The following is a 12,464-nucleotide window of genomic DNA, read 5'->3' as shown; positions in this document are numbered from 1 at the left end:
GAGCTTAAACATGTCTACTCTAACTGGATGATGTGAGAGCTCCAGGCATTGACAGAGGAGAACCAGAGGGTCATGATCTCTGTAGACCTTTCACCACTGGGAGGTCTTAGCACATCTCTCTTCTTCGTGAATGGTTTGGTCAGTGAAGGACAACGAATGCTCCAAAGGTTGCAGTATTCTAGGTCACACAAGCTGACTGGTCATACTACTGGTCATACTACTGTCCTACCAACTAAACCAGGTGTTTTTAGTTCCAGCCCTCTAGGACTGGTGTTCAGCACCCAATGATTGACTTCTGTACTTAAACACACCTGATTAACTCTGTAGTAATTCCCAAACTCTACTGGCCTCTGGTTCCTGAGAAGGAAAGTGACCTGATGTCCTTTTATATTATTGAAGCACATGATAGGCAGAGGATGAGCTACTCGTCTTCATTTGTTAGCATAACAGATGGGCTTTTTGTTTTTCCAAGAAACCTAGAAAGCAGAAGTGACTAAGTACTTATCCATAATCTATTTAAGTTTCCTTGAAACTTATTTCAAGACCTTTTAATTGGCCTTCAAGGGTCAATGTCTCAGCTGTGACAGGGTCTCTTTTAAATCAAGCAAACCCAACCTATTATTGGATCCCTTCCACCGGCTTGTCTTTTTGTCCTTTTTTCTCAGCTTCTCCAAACATAAGGCTGAAACAGTTGAGGCTTCGCTGATGCTGCGTGAAACAGTGCTGTTTTGAGCTGCTGTTCTAACCTCACAGCAGGGTGGGATTACCCTGAAGATAATGCCTAGACATTCCGCAAACGTTCCGGAGCAATAATCTGGAACTGTTCCCCATATGTATGAGAATCCAGTCCTCCTAGATGTGTTGGTTTTTATTAAACGTGAACTATGCAAAGGCTACATTGAGAACCGGTGTTTGAATTTTGGAGCTTCTGCAAGGAGAGGTCTGTTCTTCCCACAAACGGATCCTGATTGTCTACTAATTTCAGCATCTGAAGATCAAGCACAAACAAACACGACTGTTACCTCAAAAACACTGGTTCCTCTGCCCTTTTGGGCAGGACAGTTTTTGGGAAATCAAAGCACAGTGGTGTCTTACATCAAGCTTAAAAACTAATGTTGGCTTTGTGATAAAAGATTAGCCTCTTGCTTAATGTTATTTGTGAAGTGTTCTCCACATATGAGCATACCATCTGCATATGAGCTAGTGCATTTAAGACCAACGTGGTCTGACACTTGAGGAAGAACCAAATTTGCCAAATTGAACAGTAAAATGGAACAGTCTTGCTCCTGTTTGAGGGCAAGAAGATGGACAGCATTTAGGAACCTGCATTTCCAGCAAATCTGAACTACAGCAATATGATGATAATGTTTTCTATATATAAATAGTTTGCTTTGTAGTATTTGTACTACAGTATTTGTATGTTTGTAGTATTTAAGACCCATGTATTTTGAAGTGCTTCCGATTATTTCCAGTATAGAACCATGCATTCATTCAGACCTGATATCCCTGTGAACTTCACCCCTCTTAATGTTTCTACACAGCATCTACATTTCATTATACCGCACAGGAGTATTTAGTATTTGTATGGGAGCACATCAACCACAGACTATATGAAATTTGTCAAGCCACTTTATATAAGATATATGTACAAGTATTAATATAGTCAGTGGTGCAGTTTACAGTAACTGATGTGTGTGTGTATATATACTATTATTAGTCTACTGAACTTTTGATTTATAAAAGGGCTTTTCAGAACAAGAAAAACATTACATGTATGTGATGCAAACCAGTAGCCAAAATAGAAACTCCTGAAGAAAACATTTTGCAGTGAATGTGTTTTACATTTCTGATGTTGTGAAGACGATGTAATTTGGAAGACAGAAGGAAAACTTAGCTTTGAGCTTTTTTTGATAAAGTTGACAGATTAGAAATGACAGCATGACGAGTGTTTGGAGCTAAAATTTGCTAGTTTGTCACAGAAGGGCACTAATAAATCATGCATAACCGAATGAACAGTGTTTGTTAAAAAAAAAAAAAGTTATATTCTTTAGTAGGTCCCTCTGTCCCATTGTACAATATTATTGAAAAATAATTTAATAACTTAATTTAATAGTTATTTAATATAGTTAATAATTTAATAACTGAGCTGAACATGATATATGACAAGCAGTTAGAGCTCCAGGCTATCGTTGATGACTTGAGGGTTTGATACCTGGGCTCGGTAAGCTCTCTTGACCCTCTCTTTTTACCAGATGCTGCAGCGACGGCTGCCCACCAGTCCAGGTACACGTGTTTGATCACTGGTGTGTATATGTGTGTGTTCACTGTATGGATGGGTTAAAGGCCAAATTCCTTTTGTGTCCAACACTAATGATTAATATGGTTAATATGGTCTTGTCAAATATGCTATTTAAAATGATAGTGTGTTGTGTAAAAGTTTGGAAACCCTTGGCCGAATGCCATGTTTTTTGTTTTTTTAATTGTGAAGTATTAAAACATGGCTTCTGTGGCAAATCAAACATAAAACACAACTTTTATGTTACTCTGATTTTTATAACATGAAAAAATCTACATCAATGTGGCCTGTGCAAGATTTGGCCCAGAGCATGTTAGATCTACCTCCCATGCTTCACAGTTGGCAAGGTGTTTTGTTTTTTTTGTTTTTTTCCTGATTGTGGCCAAAGAGTCTATTTTGACCCAATCAGTCAGCCATGGTTTCCAAAACCCACCTGGCTTCTACAGATGTTCTGTAGCAACAATATGTTTTGTAATAAGGTCACAGGTAAGGTTTCCTTTTTACGACTCTTCCAGAGTTTGATCATTATATCATCATATATTTCTAATATATTATACGTTATGGTGCATTAGGATGTGCTAAAAGTATTGTGTTTTATGTTTGATTAGCTACAGAGACTGTTTACTATACTATATGGACAAAAGTATTGGGATACCTGCTCATTCATTGTCTGTTCTGAAATCAATATATCCTTGCTTTTGTGACTCTCGTCTCTACCGTCCAGGGAAAGCTTTCTATAACATTTTTGAGCATGGCTGTGAATATTTGATTGCATTTAGTGACTGGAGTGTTAGAGAGGGCAGGATGTTCGATGATCACCACCCCACTTCATCTCCAAGTCCTTCCAAAAGGTAATTCATGGTGCACCATCATTACAGAGAACACAGTTCCGCTTTTACCTCAATGCAGGAAGCTTTATACTCCTCTAGCCCACACCTGCCATTAGGCATGGTGCCAATGGGTCCATATTAATCTGCTCCAGAGTTCTATTCTATTGGCAGTACTTCTCTACAGAGATTAGAGAAGCTGTGTGTGCACGCATCTGCACATCTGTGTCAGCAATGGGTGCAAGTTTAAAGTGGCTGAATGCATTCATTAGAAGAGGTGTCCACAAACATTTAGACATATAAGTGTACTTCTCATTTAAAAGGAAATGACAAAATGTCACTTGGCCAAAGGTGTTGCAATTTTTTGCATGGGGCTGTATATGAATATAAAGCAAAAAAAAAAGTAGATCCACTGATTTGTAAATTGCACAGCACTGTTTATAGAATTCACCTGTCACAGTTTAAAGCCTCTGATAATCTCAAAGACATTAAAATGACTGCTGCTAAAACTGAAATGCTGTTGGTGGCTTGTGAGCACAGTGAGACTGTCAGTTGTATGAACTTTACCTCCCTCTACTGGAAAATGTGAGTATTGCATTGGTAAAAAAAAAAAACAGGAAAAACTGCCTAACCAAACACTTCTCCTTATGCTCTCCACTAGACAGTATAAAGATGTAATATACTATATGTACATATACACTGATCAGCCTGCTTTAATATTGAATAGGGTCCCCTCATGCTACCAAGGCATGACCTGTAAAGGCATGAACTCCACAAGACTTCTGAAGGCGTCCTGTGGTATCTGGTACCAAGAAGTTAGCATCAGATCAATCCAGTCCTGTAAATTGTGAGAGGAGGCCTTAATGGACCACATCAATGAGCCTTGGATGCTCCTGACCCGCTGAGTCGCCGGTTCACCAGTTGGCCGTCCTTAAAGCACTTTGGGTAGGTACTGACCACTCCATATCAGGGCCGGCTGTTAGAGATTATCTGATCCAGTTATCTAGTCAACGCAATTTGGCTCGTGTTAAAGTCACTCAGATTCTTATGCTTGCCCAATTTTCATGTTTCCAAGACATTACCTTCAAGAACTGACTGTTCACTTCGTTGCCTAATGTTGTTCACTTCACCTGTGAAGTGTTTTTAATATTATGGCTAATCAGTGTAGTCTTCTGTATTTTAAGATCAGACATGTTGATGCTTAGACATTTGAATGATTTATGAATATTTTAATTGAGGGGGGCTGATTGCTATTTACACAGCAACACATCAGGCTTGCTTTGGTCTTCCTTCATTTCATTTAAGCCTAGTTAAGGACTGTATTTTTATTTCAATGGAAAATAGTTCAGAATACTGCACAGTCTTTGACTAGGCTTAATAACTGTCCAAGAAACCAGGCCTTAGTGCTGTAGCCAGCGCATTAAGCATGTGTAAGCTGCACATCTACTTACAATGGCAAAAATGAGATATGATAGGGTCTTGACAGGACACAGCAAAAATGCCTAGACTCTCTCTCTCAATCTCATTTGGTCACATTGGGGATGCATTTCAGTGACGAGTGCGAACAGAATCCGGCTAAAGTATTTTCAAATAGCATCTGGATGAGACCGAAAATCACCAATAAGCCCTTCAACACATTGAGCTGTATAGAAAATCATTACTCCCTTAATGAGGTCTACTCTTATGTCTATGTTTAAACTACTGTGCATGACTGGAGACCACAGAGCCCAGTCACCTACTCGGTTAATGTTAAAACATAACTTCAGACAAGCATGGCTCTTTTTATTATTATTATTATTCTTGAAGAATAATACCCGCCCTAATGTTATCTGATAAAGATGAAGACAGAGCGAACATGAAACAAAGAAACCGACAAACAGAGCTCAATCCCAAAGTCACATTTCCTGACTTTTTATTTTCTTTTTTAAAAAATAACAATTTGCAAATACTCTGAAACCTGAACCCCAGCCCTGACCTCCACCAGCTTATCTATACAATCAGAGAAGAAGAAAGGCTTTAGTCAATAATATGTACCTCAAATACAGCAATGCATAGAGATCTGGTGAACATCACCAAACCCAGTTCCCAGCAGAGTTCAGTTGATTGGGAGGTTTCCTTAAGACCAGAACGCTTGGTCTAGTCAGCTTAAGTGCAAAGTTGGAGGCACTGGCATGCTGGAAGCTACTCCGAAGCCAAACTCAGAGATTAGGCGAGGACATTTCTCTCACTCTCTTTCTCTTTTAAATCCTTCCTCCCATCAGTGTGTGTGTGTGTGCCCAAACTCAATCAGTGCCAGCAGCAAAAGCAGTATGGTGGAGTAACAGCAATGTGGCAGGGGAAGTAACCCACATAGAACACTGAAAGACAGATGAAATCTGGATTATTTCTGAATATAAACCCCTGAACCCCCCCTCCCCCCTTTTTTCTTTTTAAAGAGATGGCCAGGAATCCAATACTTTTCATTCAGGACCACAACTATCTAACTGGTTGTGTAAGCTTGAAATTCCTTGTCTGATATGTAAGCAGCCAAACAGCTGGTCCAGAATATTTTGGTTGCAAATGAAAAGGTATGGAGACTCTATGTTGATACACATGGCTCCTAAAGGAGTGGGCAAACAGCAGGGAGTAAAGATTGGTCTCTCTGTTGGCAAACACATCAGTGCAGTATACTGTAACATGTTTATGGGTGTCTAAGGGTGCAGGGGATAATACTCAGTGCTTTAATAGACCTATCGAACAAGTAGACTCCTTAAAAACTGTACACTGTTATTGTGTACTGGTGGAGCAAGAGGAAAATGTTTTCAGCATAATAAACAGCATGTAGGTTTGAAGTGTGAGTGTGCGCATGTGTGTAAAAGCCTGTACACCGTATGAGGATGAAGGTGCTTTGTATCTGCTGAGCAGTTTAAGACCAAAGCTACAAACAGGAGTCCCAGTGGATCTGCAGGTCTGAACTGTCCAAAAAGTCTGCTGAAAACACACTGGGGGGCGTGTGTGAGCCCAGGGGGGCCAGCACTGTCCCCCCTCCGCTGCTGCCTCCGCCCATGGATATGTCCAGCCAGTCCATGCCATCTAGGGCAGGGTCTTCAAAGTCCAGGCTGGTGGGATGGGGGGAGAAGCTCAGGTCACCAGTGTCCATTGGGGAAGGAGGATGATCCAGAATGCTGGGAGTGCTCAGCATTTGGTTGTGGAGATCATCGATCAGCGTTAGAGGGCCGCCGGGCTCCACCCCGAGCAGAGGCGTGCCAGTGGTGCTCTCCAGGAAGTCTTCCAGACGACCTGTTCCTGAGCAGGGCCGCTTTTGCGTGTTGGGGGTAGGGACAGGGTCAGAGGGAGGGGTAGGAGGTGAGAGGTGCAGTGGGGAAGAGGGAGGGGAGGGGGTGGGAGGATTGGAGTGAAGGTCAGAGAGGGAAGGATCCGGGTTGGCCTTGAATCCGGCTGAAATTTCTGTGTTAGATAATAGAGGGAAAAGAGACAAACATGTCTGTTAAATAAAGGGATAATCGAAGCAAGGCTACTGGTTACAGTGAACAGTAGCATATTGTGTTAGCAGAAACAACATGAAGGAACTGTATATGTAAATGATCTCAGTTCTGATTGGCTGTCCTGTATTGTGCATTAAGTTATTTTAAGTGCAAATAGGCAGGACAGCCTGCAGCTTTTCATATATGCGTTGCTGAGTAAGGGATCTTTTTTCTTTTTTTAAATTCCACTTTCTCCCCAATTTGGACAGCCAATTACCCAACCCCGGCCAACAAGCCCCCCTTCAACTTGTGCCTCTGATGCACCAACCCGCCTAGAGAGGGTGGGGATTCTATCCAGCAATCCTCTGATCTTAGTGATCATTTTTGGTTTGACATTGGCTTCTTAACTGGACATAACAGAGCTTCTTATGGCTTTACTGCTTTTGTAAATCGCAACAATCATTTTTTTGTAAGGTGATTTAGTTCACAGTAGCACAAATGCTCAAAAATTATTACATGATCAGCATAAAAATGTTACATAACTTGGTGCATTGACCTCGAGATGACCTGAAGAGTGTGGTTATGTGTGTAAAGTGAGCAATTTAGGGCTTCAAACAGGACTCAATCTAAGCCAATCATTTTTTAGAATACTTTTTTTTGTTTGTCTGCAAAAACAGCTGCATGATGTTTATTCATTCATTAATAATGATTAAGTAACTGAACTGTTATTTCCCTTACCTCCACTCTTAATGAGAATGTCAAACAAGTCATCTATGTGCTGATGGTTGGAACCGTTCTCCTGTAGAAAGATCAATAGCATTATCGTAAATGAAAGCATCCACTGCACAGGCAGGAAATCTCTTTAAACATTAGCCACCAGAGTAGACACAAAAGGCAGATGCAGATGACTAGCGAGGAGGAGAGCTCATACTTTGATATGATGAGAGGGGTGGCATGCCGGTTTTGGAGAAGGAGGGGTAAACAGAGTATGACGGTCAAAGGTTGGACATACATCTCCCTGCAAGAGAGGGAGATCATGGTAAAGAAGGAAGGAAATGAGAAATAGGAAAAGGAAGGGTTGTGCTTCAGCAAGTAAATGGAATATAGGATCTAGAAGAGGAAAATGAGATGCTATGAGATGAAATGAAGCACACTGCTGATGCTGGCTGGATTGGATGATGCTGTACCTTAAGTGAATGAGGAGAGCTGGGTTGAGCATGAGGGCTGGGCTCTTCACCGAGAAAGAAAGGTTGGAGATTGGGAGGGGCAGACACCGGATGACTTGACTGCTGAACAACAGGAGTCTCCAAATGCAGTGCTGCCTTCTGCACCTGCTGGAGGGATTAAGCCTGATTATACACTACAATACCACTGAACGTGTCAAATTTGGACATGTAATTATTAGTAGGCAGGAAATGCCTGTTCTCATCCAACTTAAAAAAAGAAAAAAAGGAAACACAGCAGTTGTTAAGAGCCATAAATCCATTGTAGAACAGAAATCAAGCGTTTATTACACATACTTTTGAACTGGGCTGTTTCACAGGAGCAGTTTGCTGGGGCTGCTGAGACTGATTCACAGGATTAACCACTTGATGAACGGACTGGCTAGGTAGCTTGACAGGAGTGGACTGCAATCTCTAGCAGGAAAAACAAAGTCATGAAGTAATTCACAATGGGTTCTTCTGTGCATGACTATCCATGGAAGTACACAAACAGTATGGAAACCTGCAGATGTTGCAAATCCAAAGACTAGAAAAAAAAAAATCCAAGACTTTGTTCACGGCTCTGATACTGCTGATTAGCCAACTAGAGCCGTCCAGCCACTTGGAACAAAATCCTGAGGAGGATATCTACATTCTGGACCTGGATTTGCCACCTCTAAAACCTTAAGGCACACAATGCAGCACACAAATCTTACCTGTAGGGTTATGCGTCCATTGGATTTGTTTGGAGTGGATTCACCGTTTAGGCCATCCACACTGTTATTGGCGAGTGCAATCAGATAATGGTTGCCATTGCCATCTGTGACCAGCGTGGGTGCTGGGTGAGCTTTCAGAAGATCCAGCGGGAAAGATGTGGTCACTTGAGTGCCAGTCTGTTGGTTAATGAACACTTGCGATATCTGTGAAACACAAGGCGAGAATTAGAAGTCTGAAGACCAAAGGAGACTAGCAAGAATAACTGACAATATCATGCATTGCATTGTTTACCATTTGACATAACCTGACTGACCTGTTGTGTCTGTAACGGTTGCTCCTTCTGTTGCTGTTGCTTTTGTGGCCTTTGCTGCTTCCTCTGATTGGCCTGTTTCTGCTTCTGGTGGCTCTGCTGGATGATTAGCTGTTGCAGCTTCTGTTGTTGAAGTAGCTGTGATTTCGGCTGCTGCTGTTGTTGTTTTGGCTGCTCTACTTGCATTTGCTGCTGCTGTTGTTGTTGTAGTTGTTGTTGCTGCTGCTGCTGTTGTACCTGCAGCCGGTGGATCTGCTGCAGTTTGAGCAGCGTCTGCTGAGAACACTGCATCTGCATCTTCCTCTGCAGCTGAGGCTCTGTTGACGTCTCCATGTCCTCCTTTGCCTCCTCCTTCACCCTCACTGCCTCTCCATTGGCCAGGAGTGCCCTTTCCATCTTGACACTGATGTCCAGGCCTTCTGTGGATGCTCCGCGTTTGCCCTGCTCCAGTTGAGAGCGTAGAGTCTCCACCAGCCGCTGCTTCTGTCTCAACATGCGTGTCAGCTCCTCGATTTGCTTGTCCTTCTCCTGCAGCATCTGGTCTTTGTCCAGAGCAGGTCCCAGCGGCGAGCACAGCTGGAGCTCCTGAGGCTGAGGAAGCGAAGGTGGGAGAGGGGTGGGACGGGAATGGCAGCATGAAGACTGTAGTTGCCCCAGAGGCTCCTCTTTCACCGGGGAGGGGAGCTCAGGGGATGGATGCAGAGTGAGCTGAGTGAGAGGTGAGCTCACCTGGTCAGGGTAAGAGAGATATAGGGGCTTTTAACTTTGAAGAACAGGAAAGATGTGAAATAAAAATAAAAACACTGATAATTAATTAGTAATTGAACATAGGAGAACATGCAGTATTGTGCATAACAACCAATGTTTTAGATACAGAAACAAACAATAAATCAGTTTCAAATACACAATTTTAATATTGGCAATGTAGTTATATTCAAATAGCTAAGAGCTAAGTGACCACTGTTGTTGCATAGCAAGCAGTGGTCAGCTTAATAAAATGGGTATGGTGAGAAAAAATAAATAGCTGATAGTAGACAGAAAACTGCCAGGTGATCAGAAGTAACTGTTGTACAGTGAAACAATATACACCTTGTTAAGAAGGGGATATAGAGTAGATTCATTTTAAAAACTAAAAGTGAACTGAAACGCGACACGTCATTAGGTCAACACTGAACACCAAGATCATTATAAAGCTTTTTTGATTTATAAATACTCAGTGAGTGGAAAAGAGAACTTACCATTTCTCCAAACACATCCCCATTACAGCTGGTCTCATCCGCACTCATTCCAGCTAACGAGCGGTCAGACGGTGTAGGAGACACTGGAGGGGAGGAGCTAGTGCTGCTGAAGCGCATGATATGGGGCGGAGCCACAGCATGGATGCCGTTAGTCACTGCCACTGGAAAGCCTGACACTTTCCCAGTGGCATCTTTGGATTGGTGTGCAGCAGAGACAGAGGCAGTGGACTGAGCTGAAACTTGCTGAGGCGTAGCTGGAGCTGCTTTTACTGCTCCAGGCCCTGCACCACCATTTTGCTCCTGGTAGTTCTTCAGCCTCTCTATTAGGTCGTTCTTAGTACCAGACACCGTCAAACCCCTCAGTTTCAGCTCCTGCTTAAGCTCTGCAACCTGGAAGCAAAGAACATCAACGATGAATACGGATAACGTCATGAGCTTGATGCGCTGCGGAACTCAATAATTAGATGATTAGAAAGGTGGAAAGTTGACTTACTTTGAATTCATCCAAGTTTGCAGGTAATACCCCAGGTCTGGCTCCTCCTGCCGGAGGCTGGCTCTGGCGATTACACCCATTTTGACTGGATGGGGCAGTAGAAAGTGTAGAAACTGAGCGTGAAGGGGAGGGGCCAGGGTTGGTGGGTGGTTGCTGCTGTTGCGTCTCGGTAGGAAGTCTAAAAACGTGTTAATTTGTTTTTATTATAGTAGACAATTTACATTTAAAAATAAAAGAAAAAAATTAAAAAGCTTTAAAATTTTATGCAGATCCTTCACCTAAGATGGTCATTTGTAGTGATACACAGGCACTGTTTAGCACACAGGACCCTTTTTCATGCTGTGCCAAAACCAATTCTGTGATATGCAGCTCTACTTACTTCGGTGGGGCAGGTAGGATGGTGTGATAGTTGTAGTGCTGCTGTTGCTGGCTGATTATCTGAAGCTGGAGGAAGAGCTGCTGCTGGTGAAGGATCTTGGCATAAGATGAGTCCAGCTGGGGTGGGGGCTCGCGGTCGTTCTTTTGATCCGGGGGGATGTACTGGTGGTATTTGAGCTTCTTCACTTTAGGCTTGCTCTCTTTGGGCTTCTTGGGGCGCTGAGAGGAACGATCGGCACTAGACTTTGACTGGGTCTGCTCAAATGATGACACATGAACAAGAAATGTGAAAAGGTGAGAATTAAATGAAGATTATGGTGGCTTTTCACTTTGCAGGGATGTGTTAATGTCTCACTTTGGCAGGTCCAGTAGGAGGACGGGCACTTGTAGCCATCAGAGTTCCACTGGTCAGGTTTTGTGAGGAAGAGTCAGGAGCATTAACCAGAGATGGTGTCGTCTGAGTGAGGAACTGCAAGAGGTTTACTAGTTAGTAACAGAATTCACACTCCTCTACATGCATTTTAAGTAATGCAGAGTAAGAGTGTTTTCTAGCACATTGTATCCCAACTCCAAATCTAAGAGAATCAATAATGTGTCATGGCACATGCTGCACTCATAACATATTCAAAAAAAGCAGTAACTGTTAGAAGGCTAATTTAGCTCCGATAGCCATCTACGATACCAGTATTGCAAAAGACAATGTGATTAGTGCAGCTATAGAGCAAGGTTGTAATGCAATGCAGGGAGGAGCTCCAGGACTAGAGTTGGGAAACACTGTTCTAGCATGTTGTTGTATGTCTCCCACCCTAAGCCACATGTAAAAGGAAGCTGGAATGTACCTGTGTGGGCGAGGGGTTTTGATTTAGATTGAGCATATCGGAGGGGGAGTGCTGAGGGGCATGGCCTAGTGGGGAGTCCTGACTGCCTGGCTGATCCGGTGACAGGGCATCACTGCTATCCTCATCCAAAGAGGAATTCTCACCTTTAGGAGATCCTGAACCTGAGACAATGTGGAGGAAGAAACCAGACTCTTGTAATTCTTGTGTGCGATTTCAATGTGACACAAAGTGCCTACACATATGACTCAGTTTAGTAGTGGGGGCGATTGCTAAATGATGACCGCACAGAGTAACTAGGCCTGTTCTCATGATCTAAGTACTTTGTGGTGTAATGCTGACCTATGAGTGCAGGCACAGGCAGGATGTTCTTGTGGATGAGCTCAATAGGGCCGGGCCGGTGAGATATCTTATCGTTGAGGTCATCAGCCAAGCGAGCCCTCTTCAGCTTCAGCTGCTTGGCCTGCAGAGAGGGCTCTGCAGAAGTCTCTGTGGGTGCAGCAGATATAAATGCACACGTATTAAAACACTGAAACATACAGTCAGACAGAAAGAGCAAAACTACATCACAAAATATCAGGAAACCAAAATTTAGTTTGTTAATTTACCATTACTTGATGCCTCACATATTTGCAAAAATACAAAGTGCACTATAAAATTGCTTGTTACTGTAAATTGCTCGTCATTTATTTTAGTTTTTTAC

General features: G+C 42.7%; 1 protein-coding gene across 6 annotated transcripts in view; it reads right to left on the bottom strand.

Annotated features, from left to right (window-relative positions):
- Positions 1-5,006: 5,006 nt before the first annotated feature.
- mrtfab (myocardin related transcription factor Ab) overlaps positions 5,007-12,464 on the bottom strand; it is a 30,759-nt gene continuing 23,301 nt past the window's right edge. For 3 of the 6 annotated variants that reach the window (XM_072668140.1, XM_072668146.1, XM_072668143.1), the window contains 13 exons: positions 12,104-12,250; positions 11,765-11,925; positions 11,281-11,394; positions 10,927-11,180; positions 10,548-10,725; positions 10,055-10,444; positions 8,820-9,545; positions 8,506-8,709; positions 8,108-8,224; positions 7,775-7,921; positions 7,519-7,605; positions 7,326-7,386; positions 5,007-6,570 (listed from right to left, as the gene is read on the bottom strand). In XM_072668140.1, coding sequence (XP_072524241.1) covers positions 6,041-6,570; positions 7,326-7,386; positions 7,519-7,605; positions 7,775-7,921; positions 8,108-8,224; positions 8,506-8,709; positions 8,820-9,545; positions 10,055-10,444; positions 10,548-10,725; positions 10,927-11,180; positions 11,281-11,394; positions 11,765-11,925; positions 12,104-12,250 — 3,116 coding nt within the window. In that variant the 3' untranslated portion in view covers positions 5,007-6,040. The remainder of the gene's footprint in view (positions 6,571-7,325; positions 7,387-7,518; positions 7,606-7,774; positions 7,922-8,107; positions 8,225-8,505; positions 8,710-8,819; positions 9,546-10,054; positions 10,445-10,547; positions 10,726-10,926; positions 11,181-11,280; positions 11,395-11,764; positions 11,926-12,103; positions 12,251-12,464) is intronic. The other 3 variants (XM_072668142.1, XM_072668144.1, XM_072668145.1) reach the window with 2 other exon arrangements.

This window comes from Salminus brasiliensis, chromosome 22 (genome assembly GCF_030463535.1).
Source record: "Salminus brasiliensis chromosome 22, fSalBra1.hap2, whole genome shotgun sequence".
NCBI classification, from domain to species: domain Eukaryota; kingdom Metazoa; phylum Chordata; class Actinopteri; order Characiformes; family Bryconidae; genus Salminus; species Salminus brasiliensis.
The sequence above is the reverse complement of the archived record's forward strand: the minus strand, read 5'-3'. Positions and strand labels throughout refer to the sequence as shown.